The 16,559-nt window shown below is 40.8% G+C and overlaps 1 protein-coding gene and 1 pseudogene across 18 annotated transcripts in view; both read left to right on the plus strand.

Annotated features, from left to right (window-relative positions):
* Positions 1 to 16,559, plus strand: part of LTBP1 (latent transforming growth factor beta binding protein 1) — a 344,698-nt gene that overhangs the window by 219,772 nt on the left and 108,367 nt on the right. For 6 of the 18 annotated variants that reach the window (XM_070428970.1, XM_070428975.1, XM_070428973.1 and 3 more), the window contains 5 exons: positions 971 to 1,138; positions 4,006 to 4,233; positions 6,403 to 6,425; positions 10,097 to 10,196; positions 10,888 to 10,986. In XM_070428970.1, coding sequence (XP_070285071.1) covers positions 971 to 1,138; positions 4,006 to 4,233; positions 6,403 to 6,425; positions 10,097 to 10,196; positions 10,888 to 10,986 — 618 coding nt within the window. The remainder of the gene's footprint in view (positions 1 to 970; positions 1,139 to 4,005; positions 4,234 to 6,402; positions 6,426 to 10,096; positions 10,197 to 10,887; positions 10,987 to 16,559) is intronic. The other 12 variants (XM_070428971.1, XM_070428977.1, XM_070428982.1 and 9 more) reach the window with 5 other exon arrangements.
* Positions 12,079 to 13,772, plus strand: LOC139019560 (replication factor C subunit 3 pseudogene; annotated as a pseudogene).

Genomic DNA, 16,559 nt, shown 5'->3' on the forward strand with positions numbered 1-16,559 from the left:
CTACTACTTTAAATGTTAATCTCATGTACAAAAAAAAATCTTTATAGCAGCATCCAGACCTGTGTTTGACCAAATATTTGGGTACCATGGCCTAGCCCAGTTAAAATTAACCATCATAACCAGTCATAGTGACTTCCCTTAAGCTATATTGCTGGCAATTGGTAGACCTTTTCACTCTGCTACATAGCATCTCGATTTAATTGGGATGTTTCTTGTAGCATCTACTGAGCTGTCATATGCGCCCTTTCTACCCAGCAGAGGGTGTAACTGTTAGATTCAAGAAGTCTTATCTACTAAACTTAGAGTAGATTTAGGAATAAGATTTAGGTATTGGATGAATGTAGGCTGGTGTGCTTTTGCGATGTTTTTCTTCAGGGTTGAGCCCATCATCTGCTCCTTCTCTGATCTGCTGTCCAACTGGACCAGGAGTCCTGGTGGCACTGCAGGTCAGAGGATTTGCTGCTGCCATTCCCCTGTTCACCGTCCTAGGGTGAAATCTGATGGGGCCCTGCAAGCTCTCACTGTCCTCCAAGCAAAGAGAGCAACAACAGCTGGCTTGCAGCATCAACTATGTCCAGTTTGTGAGCTTCCATAGTGCCCGGTTGCTCACCAAATTCTCCCCTAGAACATTATGGCCATCTACAAGAAAACAGCTGCACTGTAGTGATTCTGATAATAGGTGATGAGGTTTATTTGGGCAGGTAGATTTTGGGTGAAATTGTTTCTCTTCACATTTAGGCCCACGTACCTGATCTAATGCTTTTTCTAAAATGGAAGAAGGGACTGAACTGGAAAACTCATTTGGTAAACTGACTCTAAATGAAGAAAGGTTTTGTCCTAAATCTAGAAGGATATGTTCGGAAGTATGGTTTCTGATCCAGACTCTATGGTTATTTTTACTATTACGTGAAAAGTCCATCTGGCTTTTGTTGTTTCTTGGGTGACGTCGGGCCTTGTCTCTCTGCTTCAGCGGATACCCCTGTGATCTCGGAAGAGAAGGGGCCCTGTTACCGACTTGTCAGTTCCGGAAGGCAGTGCATGCACCCTCTGTCTGTTCACCTCACCAAGCAGCTCTGCTGTTGTAGCGTGGGCAAGGCCTGGGGCCCCCACTGTGAGAAATGTCCCCTTCCAGGCACAGGTAAGACATGCTCAGCTGTGCACTCACGTTCATTCCCGGCCACATCAGTACACGGGACAACTTTGACAGCTAGAGTTAATTTTTGTCTCTGATTCTAAATTTAGTTTTTAATAATACAGTGTGTTTTTGTCACTTCTGTAGAAACCATGAACATAGAAGGGTGAACTGTAAAAAAATTACATGCAAAGAGATTTCCAATTCTGTGTAACATTAGGCTTCCTTTTCAATGTTAAGGATATCATTACTGTTGATCATCACTTCTGGGACTCTAAGGCTGCTGTTTAAAAGTGTAGTGAGATCAGAAGGCCCTGCTGGGCCATGCATTTTCCTGATTGGCCGCTCACCACTTGCACAGTAATTAGACCTTGTGTAGGTTGCCTCATTCATTCATTTATTGATCATGTGCTTGTCAGGTTCTGTTGTGAACACTGTGTCTAATTTCTCCAATTAGAAATGGAGGTAATTTCAGTAACTCAAGGGTAGACCCTGCCAAAGTCTCCATGAACTTCTAGGTGGGAGCTGAATATTAAGAAGTTGTTTAGTCTTTATCCTTCAGTTTGGTACATAATTGCCTAATGCCCCGAAAGAGTAAATCTGTATAAGTGCCTTAATTTTACCAAGAAGTGACCGATTTCTCATACACGGTCAAGCAGAATTAAATGAAATAGAAAGAAACATACCCTGCAAATCCTGGATACCATGATATTATCAAAGAAGGAGTGGCCGCCATGTCACGGTATAGGGTGGACATAAAAAGTTTGCTCAGTTGCATATTTGAGAAGATGCATAAATTTTCACAGGGCCATTGCAATCTTAAAGCCATAACTTATACTGTAGCAGACAGGGTTAAATGTAAATATAAATATTATGGTCCACTTTTGGTGATGGGTAAGGTCAGAAAGAACTGGTAAGGCACAGGGTAGTGTAATGTTGATGGTATTTTGGTAGACCAGATAATTTTAGACATCTCCAAAAGGTCCTATTTTTCTCATATATGATCTGATCCACTCATTATTAAAAAGTAATAATAAAAAATAAATTATCTTTATAATTCATAGTTACATTTCTCTTTTAAGTTCAATTTTGGTAGCTTTGTAACCTTTACATGAAACGTAAATCAAGATGGTGAGTATCATGCTGGGAGACTTCTCCCTAAAATACAATAGGTAAACTTGAAAATAATATTTTTACACTTAGCCAATTTGGTTATGTGGTGATTTTCATAAAAATAATATTTAGGTCATCAGTACTTTAGCTATTTGATAGAATACCATGTTTCCTTCTGGAAACATCTATTCTTTCAAGTAAGAACTCTATTTCATAGTTAAACGTAAGAATGAGGTTCCACCATTCAGTGTGTGATCCTTATTAAAATAATGTTTTAGCATGCTTTATGGTGTATTTTAGAGCTTATTTTTCATTGGGAACTAATTTTAGGTCCATTTCATTCAATAGGAAATCTCTGGTTCAGTGGAAGTACTGAATGACTGATTTTACTTTCAATTTTACAAGTAGAAAGAAAAATGTTGACCATAAGTTCCTTGGTGTCTGCATTTGGTAACTTGCCTCCAATACCAACACCAAAGGGATTAGGTGGAATTTTCCTCCTTGGTCCCCACACTGCCTTGCCTCCCTAGTCTTTCCTCATTACGTATTTCTCAGGATTATGCAATGGAGGTCAGAAACTCACACGTGGCCAGTCTACTTTTTTTTTTTTAACTCTACGAAACCACTTTGCTGGGGTGGATAGTGATTCTAGGCACAGAATATCCCCTGTCCTCTGGATAATTTAGCTATCTGCTCATGGTTAGGCTTTTGCCCACGTATCATCCCTTCCCATGAATATAAGTATATGTTAATGTGGCGTATCCTTTTTAAAATATATATATATATATATATATATATATTGATTTCAGAAAGGAAGGGAGAGGGAGAGATAGAAACATCAATGATTAGAGAGAATCATTGATCGGCTGCCTCAGTTCCCACTAGGGATCGAGCCTGCAACCCAGGCATGTGCCCCGACTGGGAATCGAACTGTGACCTCCAGGCCCATAGGTCAATGCTCAATCACTGAGCCACGTCAGCTGGGCTGTGGCATGTCCTTTCTAAACTGGATTCCTACCCATCATCTCTTCAGCATGTCTTAATGCACTGGGTTCCTCCCCTCTGTCCTGAGACTCTCTTCAAGTACGCTTCCCCTTTTCAGTCCTTCTTAACCGACCTCTCCATGTCAGCTCATACACTCCATTCTGGCTGAGTCCTTTGGGTTCCTCAACTGGAAACAAATTATGACGATTTCAACCCCTCATTTCCCTGAATAGTGATTTTTTTTTTTTTGCCCATCATCTAATTTAGAGAGATGTTACTGAATTTCTTGTTAATAATCAATGAAATTAACCCATAGCAGAAGGAAAAAAGCCCAATTTTTGTTGATATTACACACACATTTCCAATAAGATATATGTTATATAGTGTCTTTTATACATACAAATCTAATATATTACATATACTTAATATGTGTAATATATGTGATATGTAAAATATTAATTATATAACACCTAATTTATTGCTGATACATACAAATGATATATAAAATATATGCTCTATGTGCTATATATATATATAATCTGATTGTGTAGGATAAGAAATTAACAGCTGGAGAAATGTTTAGTAAAAGGGTTGGGTTTTTTTCTGTAAATATGCAAGTTTAACAGAAATTCAAGCATTTTGCATCTGTTTTTGAAGATTTTAAATGTAACTATATTAGTGATGATTTATTAAGAGATACTCATCATGATATTTTCCTCTGTATCAGTTTGCACTTTTAGATTTTTAAAAGGAATATTTTCCCATCCCAAATCTAGCTGCTTTTAAGGAAATCTGTCCTGGTGGAATGGGTTATACGGTTTCTGGCGTTCATAGACGCAGGCCAATCCATCACCATGTAGGTAAAGGACCTGTATTTGTCAAGCCAAAGAACACTCAACCTGTTGCTAAAAGTACTCATCCTCCACCTCTCCCAGCCAAGGAAGAGCCAGTGGAGGCCCTGACTTTCTCCCGGGAACACGGGCCAGGAGTGGCGGAGCCCGAAGGTGAGAGTGGAAATGGATCATGGACCTAGCCATCTGTCTCGTGTGTCTTTGCTTTGGTTTCCCTGTCTATTCCCTTCCAGAGTAGGGGTTTCCTGCCTTCGCACTATTGACATGGAGGGTGGATAATTCTTGGATGTGGGGGCTGTTCTGTGCATTGTAGGGTGTTTATCAGCAGCCCTGGCCTCTGACCTCGAGATGCTAATAGCACCTTCTCCCCTCCCGTTCTTGCAGCCAAAAAGGTGTCCAAACGTTTCCAGATGTCCCTGGAGTGGGGGTGGGGGGAAAATTACCCCTGATTGAGAACCACTGCTCTAGAGTCATATGGACCTAGCAGGTAACAATATTCCAAGGTACTCTCAGGACAGGGTCGCGTGTTTGGGGCCCCTTTTTCTTGGTGTTTAGTCCTGAAGAGTGCTAGATCCCCCAAGGAATAGCCCACATTCATTTCTGTGTCTAGAGGGCCGTTTCATAAATATTTACTTACTTTAAAAAGTGGAATCCATAGGCTTAAAGTTAAAGCATCAAAGGAGCTTCCATGAAATAAAGCCCGACGGGCAGTCCGGGTTGAAGGAAGGAAGGACAGGGTCAATTAAAAGGATCTTGGAGACCACTTAGCGCAGTCCTTTGATTTACATTATGGGAAACCTGAGACCTAGAGAGGGGACTGGCCAGTTGTCATGCACAGAGTAGATGATGGGACCAGGGAGCATGTTTTTCCAGGGAAGTGATTTAGGCCTTACACTCCAGAGGGAGTCTAGAGACAGCTGACTCTATCTCCCTGGCTTTCACAAAGAGGATTATCTCTATCTCTGTCTCTTAATATAAACCAGCATATCTAATACTTTGAATATCTGTTACTACAAAAATTCTCACCCCCAAAGAAGGAACACAAATCTTAGGTTTGGATGAATATATATTGGCTCTAATAAAGCTGATGTTGGCTTTCCTCACTTGAGTCTTAGGTCAGAATTCAGGGTGCTCATTTATGGATTTCGTAAGGAGAGAAGGTGCCATAGGTTAGTGAAGACTTGGGGGCTTGGCAAGGCCTCCTTCCTGGTCGAGGTGTCTTTTTTACAGGGCTCTGAACCTTCATGTGTTCTAGCCTCTTCCATTCCACTCCTCCTCATGCCGCACTTCTTTCTTGGTTAGGGAGAGCAGTGGGACCTCACCTAGAGTTGACAGTGCTGACCAGTTTGCTCCTATACACTTAGGGTGTCATGCCAGGTGTTTGCAACTCCTCATCCTCTGCGTAAGCAGGAGAAAATTGGCTCTGGTCCAGGCTCTGCCTCAAGAATTTCTTAATGGTGGATCAGGCAGGACAGAATGTTAGTTGAGTTTTTCCAATCACAAGAATATTGCAGTGGTGGTAGCAGTCTGGTATCTGATTGCTTTTAGGAGTTAATGCATCTACCAAATTTGTATGCTAATGTTACTGAGACATTGCCTCATGAGAAAAATGTTGGTGAGTGTTCACCTAAGGCTTAAGGAATGATTAATGAAAAGCAAGGCTTTCAAAATACAAAGGTATAACCATTCACCCTATGGTAATGTTTATGATTGTGTAATATGTAATTTGTTCACCATATTGATGCTAATCAGTCATTGGATCTTATTGGCTTGTGATTTTTTCCCCGAAATTTCATTAGCATATCTTTCTGGAAATGCTCACAGAGCTTCATTAGGAATTCATATGCATCAAGAATGCAGCACCTATTCTGTCTCATTGAAATAGTGGCTTCTTTTCTTAACGTTGACATCAGAAAGCATTTCAAACATTATACAATGTTAAGGATAAGTATCACCAATTAAAGGAAATGTTTGTTTTCTAAAATATGGGAAGTTCTACAAAATTAAGATTAGGCATAAAATGTTGTACTACAAAGTGTTGCCTCCTTTAACATTTTTAGTTAATGAGGGACATGGAAAGAACTTCATCACATCTGTGACCTGACCTCCTGTAATTGAGGAATGACATAGCCCTGACCATTTTCCCCTGTCAGCCGTGTGTAATATCCAAAATAGCAGTGGCCATAATTCTGCGTTTGACTTAGTTTGATTCTTTATCCTTTTGGAGACATACTGAACTTCTATTGCACTTTAAAAGTTAAAATATTATGTAGTAGATTGTTTTAAATTTTACTAATGTCCTCCTTTCTTTTCTGGTTTTAGTGGCAACTGCACCCCCTGAGAAGGTAATTTATTCATTGTTTACAAATCTCTTTTTTTCCCTTTAACTTCACAATGATTTCCTTTTGGAATATGTATGCATCTTTAAAGCTTAAAAACGGTAACATGTATATTCATCATTTGGTTGGAGGAAATGGCATGCATTCATTCATTTAAGAAATATTTAGTGAGCACCTACTGTATGGCTGGCAGTATTCTGAATGCTAGGAAAACAATAGAGCGAAAAACCAGACAAAATTTATTTTCTTCATGGAACTTAAATTCCAGGGGAAGAAAATGACGGGACTAATAGGAACCAGGGCTTAAAACAGAATTCAAGGAGTCAATTTATGGCCTGGACCATCTATGAAAAGAAAGCATCTGACGGGTTTATGTAATTGTATATTCTTACGGTGCATAAGTATTGAGCGATGCACTTTTTAATTCAATTAAAATTTAACATGCATGTTTGAATTTGTTAGAGTAAGAACAGATCTTACTCTTGAAAGTTACAACCATTCCTAGAATACTGATTAGACATTTTAGAGAAATTTTTATAAACCTGTTCGTTTGGGGCATAAAATGGGGCTATAAATTGTGAAATTTATTAATAGGAAATATATAAATTTTCTGGAACTAAGTCCTATTTAAGGAATATTGTTCCTTGTCTGAATCTTGTTTTGATTCTCTATAATAACATGACAGTGAGGTAATGATTAAACGTTTATACATTTATAGTTACTTAGTTGACAAGATTGCAGTAAATATTCACATTTAGATCAGGCAAATACATATGTAAATTAGTATAGTTTTAAAAATCTTTATCTTATGAACAAGGGATAGAGTAGCATACGTGCTGAAAGAATCCAGAAAGAAAAAGTGATTTTAGAGTGATAGCACCCAATAAGGAAGAATGTCATGTTATATTAACCCCCAGAAGAAGCACAACAAATATGCATATTTTGCATGAACATTTGCAGCTGTTGTTTAGCATCTCCTGAAGTTCAGTGACGTACGGTAGTTTGCAATTCTGTTGATTTTAAATTTGGTTCTGGTTGATATGAGGGAGGAATCATTCAGGGTGGGAGTGGGCCGGCCAGCTCCCTCACAGCCTCGTCTTATCTCAGGCTTGTTCTTCTCTGTTTATGGCTGAGTTCATGCTACCTTTCATTAGGAATCTGAAAGAGGGCCCGAGCATTTTCTTATCTACTCTTACTGCAATTAATTTGGAGAAGCGGCAGTGGGAAAAATGCAACCAGAGTCCTTGTGGTCTTAACTCCTGGCAGAGGGCCTCATGATATTGAAGAGAAAGCAGGGTGGTCCGGGGTGGGAAGTTATATGCGCAAAGGTGTGGCTGGGACAGCAAGAGGTCAGTGAGGGGAGCATGAGAGACGGGTTAGAAAGAGAAACTTTGGGAGGTTGGGATACCAGCCTACAGTTGTCAGCAGTGGGGAAGTTCTCTGCTCCTCAGCTGGACCCCACCTCACCTGTCTAGTGGTGAGGTGGCATTGGTGAGGGAGGCTGCTGCCCATGCCAATAGGGGGATTCTGTCTGTTACCTGCGGGAGTGGATTGATGGTCTTCTTGCTGGCATTGACCACGGGCTGCAGGGATTGGGGTGCAATTGAGACTGATTGAGATCAGCTTAAATAGGTAATAGAAAACTACTCTGTGTTCTTAAGAAGTGGGGAAAAATAATAAGTGCTCAGTATTTTTAGAAGATAAATCATAGCAGGATTGACTGAGAGAGGGAGAAAGAGGAAGCTGGAGAGGCCAAGTAAATATTAGAATAAACTGAGAATCAGAGAGTGAATCCAGACTTGGGGTCGTGAGGGCCATGGATATGGAAAAGGATGGACAATAGAAGGAATAGTGCAAATGGGCAGGGGTTGGGGTGAGAAATGAAGGAGGGAGGACCAAAAAGTGACTTTAAACCTGGTGGGTTAATGATTGTGTCATTGTCTGAGATGAAGTTGAGATGACATACTGGATAGTTTTGGAAGGGGTAGACTCAAGGGATTTGTGGAATATCTAAATGGAGTTACCCTATAAAGAATCGTGCCTACACAATTGGATCTTTGATGGGATACTCAGATAAGATATCTATTTTATAAAAAGTAGGAAAGGAGTAATTCAAACGAGGAGACAGTTGAAAGGGACATGGAGGCCCGGGGAGTAAGCTTTCTAGAGGATGACAGCAATTAAAGCAAGGGAGGGAGAATGTAATAATGCCTCACCACGATGCTGTACACCTGAAACAGTATAAAATAATATTGAATGTCAACTGTATTGAAAGAGGATGAGAACAAAGTGTCAAAATAGTTGGAGAATTAGGAGTTACGTTATAAAAGCAAAAGAAAAGACAATTTTAAGAGAAGATTTAAATCTCTCTATTTTTTTTAAAAAACACCTCCAAGTTAGCGTAAAATGAAAGCTGCGAGTAAGGTGAACAGAAAATAAAAAGAATATCTATATAATAAAAGCCTAAGTGACCCTTATGGTAGAACGACTGGAACAACTGGTCACTATGATGCACACTGACCACCAGGGGCGGACGCTCAATGCAAGAGCTGCCCCCTGGTGGTCAGTGCGCTCCCACAGGTGGAGCCAGAAGCTGGTGAGCCTCTCCTGCCTTCGTGGCAGTGCTAAGGAGCATTTAGCTGAGCGGTAAGGAGCCTGCCGCTAAGGAGCAGTGAGCCAGTGGTAAGGAGTGAGCAGGCGGGCGGTAAGGAGCGAGGGATCCTGGATTGCGAGAGGGATGGATTGGGCCTAAGCCAGCAGTCAGACATCCCCCGAGGTGTCCTAGACTACGAGAGGGCACAGGCCAGGCTGAGGGACCCCCACCCTCCAGTGCATGAACTTCATGCACTGGGCCGCTAGTGTAATTATAAAATAATAAATGGGGAGAGGGACTATGTAGGGTAACAGTGACCGAGTAACCTGATTAATACTTTTAATGAAGCGATGATAGGAGCGCCCTGGCCCCACACATGTGGACGAGGTCACAGATGCTTAACAAGCCCCAATTTCAGTCTGTATGAGTCCTAAGGAGCTGGAGCTGGAACTGATCATGAGTTTCTTTCTTTGCTTGTGGTCCAGGAGACGGGAGTGGGAAACTGGACACAGGAAGCCTAGGGCCCTCCTCCCAGGCTCTGCCTTTCTGTTTCTCTGCTGGACTCTCCTTACTGGGAGAGCTGGAGGTGCCAAGTTATTAGATGTGAGGTTAAGGGCGGCCATAATGACTGACCAGCATAACACATTTTAATATTGTGTGTTTTGTTATGACACATCTGCTATAGCCGTTATCTAATCTGGGGCAGAGCCACATGTGAATGAGGTGACGGTTTAGTTCTCCTTCAGGGTTTGTTTTGTTCCAGACCAAGTGTGGGCCCCTGAGCCAAGGCAGTGGTTTCGCACGTCTGAAGGGACCCTTTTCTCTGGGCCCTCGAAGATGGGTGAGGGTGTGTGCTTGGGTTAGCACTGCAGGAGACATTCGGCAGCTTGCCATAATAGTGGCACAGTGGTAGTAGCTCATTTAAAAAAAATATCACACAATTGCACAGGTTTTTGTCTAATGTCCTATAACATTTGGTGCCTTTGTAAGAGTACAGTTAATTAAATAAAAATAGGTATAAGTGCAAATGAAAAATAATTCTTACTTGCAGTTCTCTTTTTGTCTTTCTAATTCAACCATGCAGGAAATACCTTCATTGGATCAAGAGAAAACCAAACTTGAGCCTGGTCAACCCCAGCTCTCTCCAGGCATTTCCACTATTCATCTGCACCCACAGTTCCCAGGTAGCCTTTGTTCACCTGTGCTGCTTGTAACAGCATCTATATATATAAAAGCCTAAGTGACCGAAAGACCGGTTGACCAATCGCTATGATGAGCACTGACCACCAGGGGGCAGACGCTGAATGCAGGAGCTGCTCCCTGGTGGTCAGTGTGCTCCCTCGGCCCCTCCCCCCAGCCAACCTCCCGCTCCCCCAATCGGCCCTAATCGCCAGCCAGGCCAAGGGACCCCACCAGTGCACGAATTCGTGCACTGGGCCTCTAGTTCTCAATAAAAGAGTAAGATAAGAATATTCTGTGTCTTTGATTTTAGAGTTTTTTAGAGTTTAATAAATGATTAGAATTATACACTTAAGTATATTAATATACTTATATAATGTTAGTATTATAATGATGTTATAAGTATTATAAAGGCAAAAGAAAAGTGTTTTGCTGTTTTCTGTGGTCAGGAGTAATATGTATTATTAGGATATTGTCAAGGGTCATCATTTGATGACAGGTTATTTTTCTTGGCTTCTGAATTATCCCCAGATATTCTTGCTAAATGTTGAAACCTGTAGGAACCTATGACAGTTCTTACGATCTAAGAGCTACCATGGTATGTCATTAGACTAAATTATGCTTGCATTTTGAAATGGCATGTCAGTGCATCTAACAGGCTTTAATGTTCTTTCAATCCCCTCTATCCTTGTGCAGTAGTGATTGAAAAAACATCACCTCCTGTGCCTGTGGAAGTGGCCCCTGAAGCTTCTACCTCAAGTGCCAGCCAAGTGATTGCACCTACGCAAGTAACAGGTAGGTGCAGTGTCCGCTGTGGGACGTAGCCTGAGGAGGAGACATGGGGTTGAGCTTAATTTTAAATAGAGCATCAAAACTGTGTCAAATAGCTGAGATTGCTTATGGCAGGTTAGTCATAGTAGCAAGATGAGGAAATAATCTGAATATTTTGTAGAAGGAGGCATATGTTTAAATAAATGATGGCACATATGCAGTGGAATATCACACAGCTATGGAAGTAACGTCTTAAAAGAGTGCTTAATGTCATGAGGAGATAGTTATGGCATGGTATTAAGAAATACAGCACACAATATAATGATTTCAATTTTATTTATTTATTTATCCTAATATATTTTTTACTATAGGACTGGTGCACGAAATTTGTGCGGGGGGGGGGGGGGGGTGTTCCTCAGCCCGGCCTGCACCCTCTCCAATCCATGACCCCTCGGGGGATGTCCGACTGCCGGTTTAGTCACCACGTTGTTAAACCAGCAGTTAAACCGGCAGTCAGACATCCCTCTCACAATCTGGGACCGCTGGCTCCTAACTGCCTACCTGCCTGCCTGCCTGATTGCCCCAACCACCTCTGCCTTGCCCCCGCCACCGTGGCTTTGTCTGGAAGGATGTACGGAAGATGTCTGGTCTATCTGGTCTAATTAGCATATGACCCTTTTATTAGTATAGATTGATTTCAGAGAGGAAGGGAGAGGGAGAGAGAGATAGAAACATCAATGATGAGAGAGAATCATTGATCGGCTGCCTCCTGCACGCCCCCCACTGGGGATTGAGCCTGCAACCTGGCCATGTGCCCTGACCGGGAATTGAACCGTGACCTCCTGGTTCATAGGTCGACGCCCAACCACTGAGCCATGCTGACCGGGCCCAATATTATTTCTTAAATGATTACAAATAGAAAAAGAGGCAAAAAGCACATGAAAGTGTTCAACTATCACCAGTTAGAAGGATCATGGATAATTCTTATGTCCTTCAATAGATTTTTACATATTTTTAGAAGTCTTTATAATAAACTTTATTTTAATCATTAGTGACAAATTACAAGAATGTATCATAATATGAAACAAATCAGCAGCTTAAAAGCTAATACCATTAATGTCAGAGAACAATAAAAAACACGCAATAGAAAACGGAGGCAGTGCAGGGCACGCGGGACCTGAAGCACGTGGCCGCAAACTCCAGCTGACAAACTCGCCCTGCTCACTGGGACGGCTGGACTATCCCAAGGAGCAGATGGCCCAGCTGCACAACCTGGTGCAACGTGGTGACTTCCCTCATCTGCCTGTGTGTGGACCATGACGTGCTGATATAAAGACGAGAATCATGTGTGTTCTATGTGAACTTTATGGTGCTGAGAATTGCACATCAGACCATCACAACTCCATCTAAAAAGAAAATTGAAATTAGCACTATTGCAAGCAACTACCACCTTGTAGTTAATCCCAGAGATGCTGTAAAGAGTGACAGGATAGCAATTCGGATGTTGAAAACAGTGGCGCAATCACAGCAACTTGAAACAAACTCTCCAGGAGACTTTAAAGTGGTTTGATTGGCAGAGTTTGACAAACATGCCTTGTGTCGAACCACGGGAGAGTATATGTCCACCTGCAGACTGATCTCGTGTTGCAATTCTACATCTAAAGTCATACCACCTGCTCATAGTAGGTAACTGGCTGTTCGCGTGCCTGCTCCCAGCCTTTGCCACGTGTTATCTACCATGTGCAAGGAGGAAGGTCTGAATCTTCCTGCCCTGCTGGCTCACAGACTTGCAGAAAAGTCCTGCAGAAGGCTCAGAAAAGCCCTATGTGTCAGTCTGTAGAGTCCAATAATATCCTTTTGCTCCAGATCACGAAGTCCTAGAAACAGATGGGGAGATGTAGCTGAGGGAGAATGCTAGTGCTATTGTCAGCCAGAAGACTCCACAAAGGCTCCTTGAAGTTCATGGAAGACTCTGTGAGCTTTTAGCTCCTTGTATTCCTCCTAAAATAATAATGAAGGGCCTCTCTCGGAACTTTCGCATAACTGTGATGGACAGCTAGAGGGAGAAGTGTCCCAGATGGCAGCTCACTATAAACATCATCTATAGCTGGGTAGTAAAGCCATTTATCACTTGGAAGGTTTTGTGGCCAAATTCATGGCACTACATAAGAAGTTCATGGAGGATGGATTAGAAGGCATGATGCTCTGACATCTTTCAGTAACTCTTCCTAATGTTTCTCAGTATCAGCATTTATATTCAACTTATACTGGAAGAGCTGTAAGTAAAATAAACTAACTTTACTTAACAAAAAAAGAAAAAAATGAGGAAATCATAGAATAATTCATAGAGAAAAACAATACCAAGAAATATAAGCTAGGAAATGTCAACTTTACTAGTAATCAAAGAAATGCACATTAAAATAATTCTTTATTCTTATCACATTAAGACAATTCTTCTAGAGTGAAATTGAGACTCTCACATTGCTGGAAGGAATGTAAACTGGTTCAGCTTGTCTGAAAAGCACAAACAAGATCTTTAAAAATGTTCAGAACTTTTGACTCAGTAATCCAATAGTAAGATATCTAGTGTAAGGAAATCATGTCCCGTCCCACACTGATAATCCTATATAATAAAAGGCTAATATGCAAATTAACTGAATGGCAGAACAACTGGTAAATATGATGTGCACTGACCACCAGGGGACAGACGCTTAACACAGGAGCTGCCCCCTGGTGTTCAGTGCGCTCCCACAGGGGGGAGTGCTGCTCAGCCAGAAGCTGGGCTCACGGCCGGCAAGCATAGCAGTGGTGGCGGGACCCTCTCCCACCTCCGCTGCATGCGGGCGGTAATGAGCGACGGGTCCCGGACTGCGAGAGTCCCGGACTGCAAGAGGGATGTCTGTCTGCTGGCTTAGGCCTAATCCCTCCGGCAGTCAGACATCCCCTGAGGGGTCCAGGCCTCTAGTGGTCTATATAAATGGATACTTACTAAAGCACCATGTATAATAGAGAAAAAATAGAAATAACTTAAACATTTAACTTTAGGGAAATAGATGTCATATCTATACATTGGAACATTATGCTGCCATCAAATATAGTATTATTTTAAAGACATTTATTAAGATTTATCAGAAAACGGTCATTCAATAAATTGTTAAATATAAGATGAAGTATATAAAAAATGAAAGATATAGAGTATTATACCAGTCACATTAAAAAGACATAATTGTTGGGGAAATGCACCAGATATTAGCAGTGATTATTTTTGTGGTAGGATCCGAGAAGTTTGGAGTGCAGTAGAGCCACCCAGATGCATTATGTCAGTGTCAGTTAAGGATGAGATTGGCAGTGTGTAATAGAGGCGTTTGTAGCCTCCTTTAAAATATTTCTTTCCTCAGAAACATTAGATGCTCATTTTTCAGATAGAAATGTGCTTGATAGATATGTTAATTAGCTGGATTGTGGTGATTATTTCACAATGTATACATATATTAAAACATCAAATTGTACACCTTAAGTATATATATAACTTCATGTTAAAAACAAGTATACAGTTGTGTACATATGTGCAGTTATATTTATCCAGTTATATAAAATATATGCAATTTTTATGTGTTTAAAATAACCAAAAACTTTTAGCCATTTTCTCAAAAATGTGGATGTAATTTCCCATAGCTATTTGAATCAAGCAAATAGGCCAGACAGTATTTTCTAGAAGCACCTGTCGACAGGTGATGAGTGCAGTCATGTCATGGACTTAGCAGTTCATACTCATCTCGATCGGGGTCCTCAAGGCCCACCCTTGCCAGAGCCCTGGCCTTCTCCACAGTTACTCATGGCAGTTGCTCTTTGATTTTGCTCTTAATACTAAGTAAATTGATATAAAGATGTTAGCTTTTGTAAGTATTTCTAGAGTGATACAATGAAACGATCGCGATGTTTTTCAATGACCATGGGTAAAATAGTGGCTGTCCATTCTGAGGTCATTTATGTGTCTACCCATTTCATCAAACCCATCTCACAGTTACTCTCCCTGCTATGCCCTGTAATGCACACAAACTTGTCATACACTGTCTTGGTCAGCAAGCATCTTCTCATTGTTAACCTCAGTGTTGGAAAGAAAATTGCAGTGTGACAATGTAATTCATGAATTTTTTCTATATAATGTATTTCTATTTTCCAATGTCAAAATAGACTTCAATTTGTGTCTTTTTAACAGAGGTCAGTGGAGGGAACTCTTGCAGCTAGCTTTGTAGAGGGTCAGTTTGGCTAGATAAGTGCAGTGTTGTCATTTCAGTGCAGCTGTGTGAGGAATAACAAATTGAAGTCGCTTAGCTTCAACGGAACTACAGAGCCGATCGAAAACAATGTGCTATATGAAGATGTTAACAGAGATTAATTTGAGTTTGGCAGGAGCACAGGGTTAACATCTGCTATCACATGTTTGAAGCACAAATATTTCCTTCCAGGAAATAAGTTAACATCGAATTTCATTTTCATGCGACATTTGTAGGTACTCCCCCTTCCTATAGTAAAAGAATCTGAAACAATCCAAGAGGGCATTACACATAGTCTTTAAATTAAATGGTTTTCGACTTTGAAGCGACACTATAATCAGTAATCTACAGTAGAACCAGAAGACTGTTTTGTATCAAATTTAATTTAAATCAAAATATAGATGTTTGCATTGGTTTGATATGAGAGCCAAACATATAAATTGAGGGAGTGATGTGATCTGTTCTCTTAGGAAATATTATGCAATGATTTTTCTCCCTAAAACACAGAAGAGGTTGGTGTTATTTGTCACTATTAGTTGCTCTCATAAGTTGAAGAAAGGGGTAGAATAATAATGAGTCTAAACTAAGTGAAATCAGTTCCACATTGCCTAGTGATGATATCTTTATGATGGTGAGGTTGGAAGTAGACTTTTCAGATTTTGTCAGACACCCCTTGACATGCAATAATTATAAAGTGAGCCACATATTTACAGGAAATAAGTGTGGTATTTTCCACTCCTAACAGCTGAGTTGGTGGCTTGCAACATTATTGGCACGCTGTGTCCAAATAAATTATACATTTCAGCATATAAATTCTTGATTTAGTGTAGTGTCTTAACAGCTCAAGGATAGGTTGGAAAATGAAACCTTTATTTCTCTGGCAAATATTTGCAAAGTGGAAACATCTGTTTCAATTGTTGTGGGACAATTTATGCTCGTTGTGTGGCAGTTAGGAGGCCAGGGCATTTTGTAAACCTTTCTGAGAGTTAGCATTTGGTGCTTCCTCCTGCTCACCCCAAACTTTCTCTGTAGCCCTGGTCGACCAGCCAGAAACTGTTCTTTGACATCGTGACTGCCTTTGCGGAAACCTTTGTAATTATCACAGCCCAAACATTCTAAAAACTGTTTGCTCAGACCTTTTCCAGATCTCATAACTGGCCCCTTTAAAGAGACCGTTTATCCCTGACGCGTATCACCAGCGTCATTACAGCTTCCGTAAACCGTGCGTACTGATGGAAAAGGAACTCTTTTTTTTCATGTAAAATCATAGTGGTTTGATATTTCCAGGCCCTATTTATTTATTTACTTTGAGTAATCACA

The sequence above is a fragment of the Myotis yumanensis genome, unplaced genomic scaffold (genome assembly GCF_028538775.1).
Source record: "Myotis yumanensis isolate MYYU_CA2020_CCGP unplaced genomic scaffold, mMyoYum1.0.hap1 SCAF_11, whole genome shotgun sequence".
Taxonomy (NCBI): Eukaryota; Metazoa; Chordata; class Mammalia; order Chiroptera; family Vespertilionidae; genus Myotis; species Myotis yumanensis.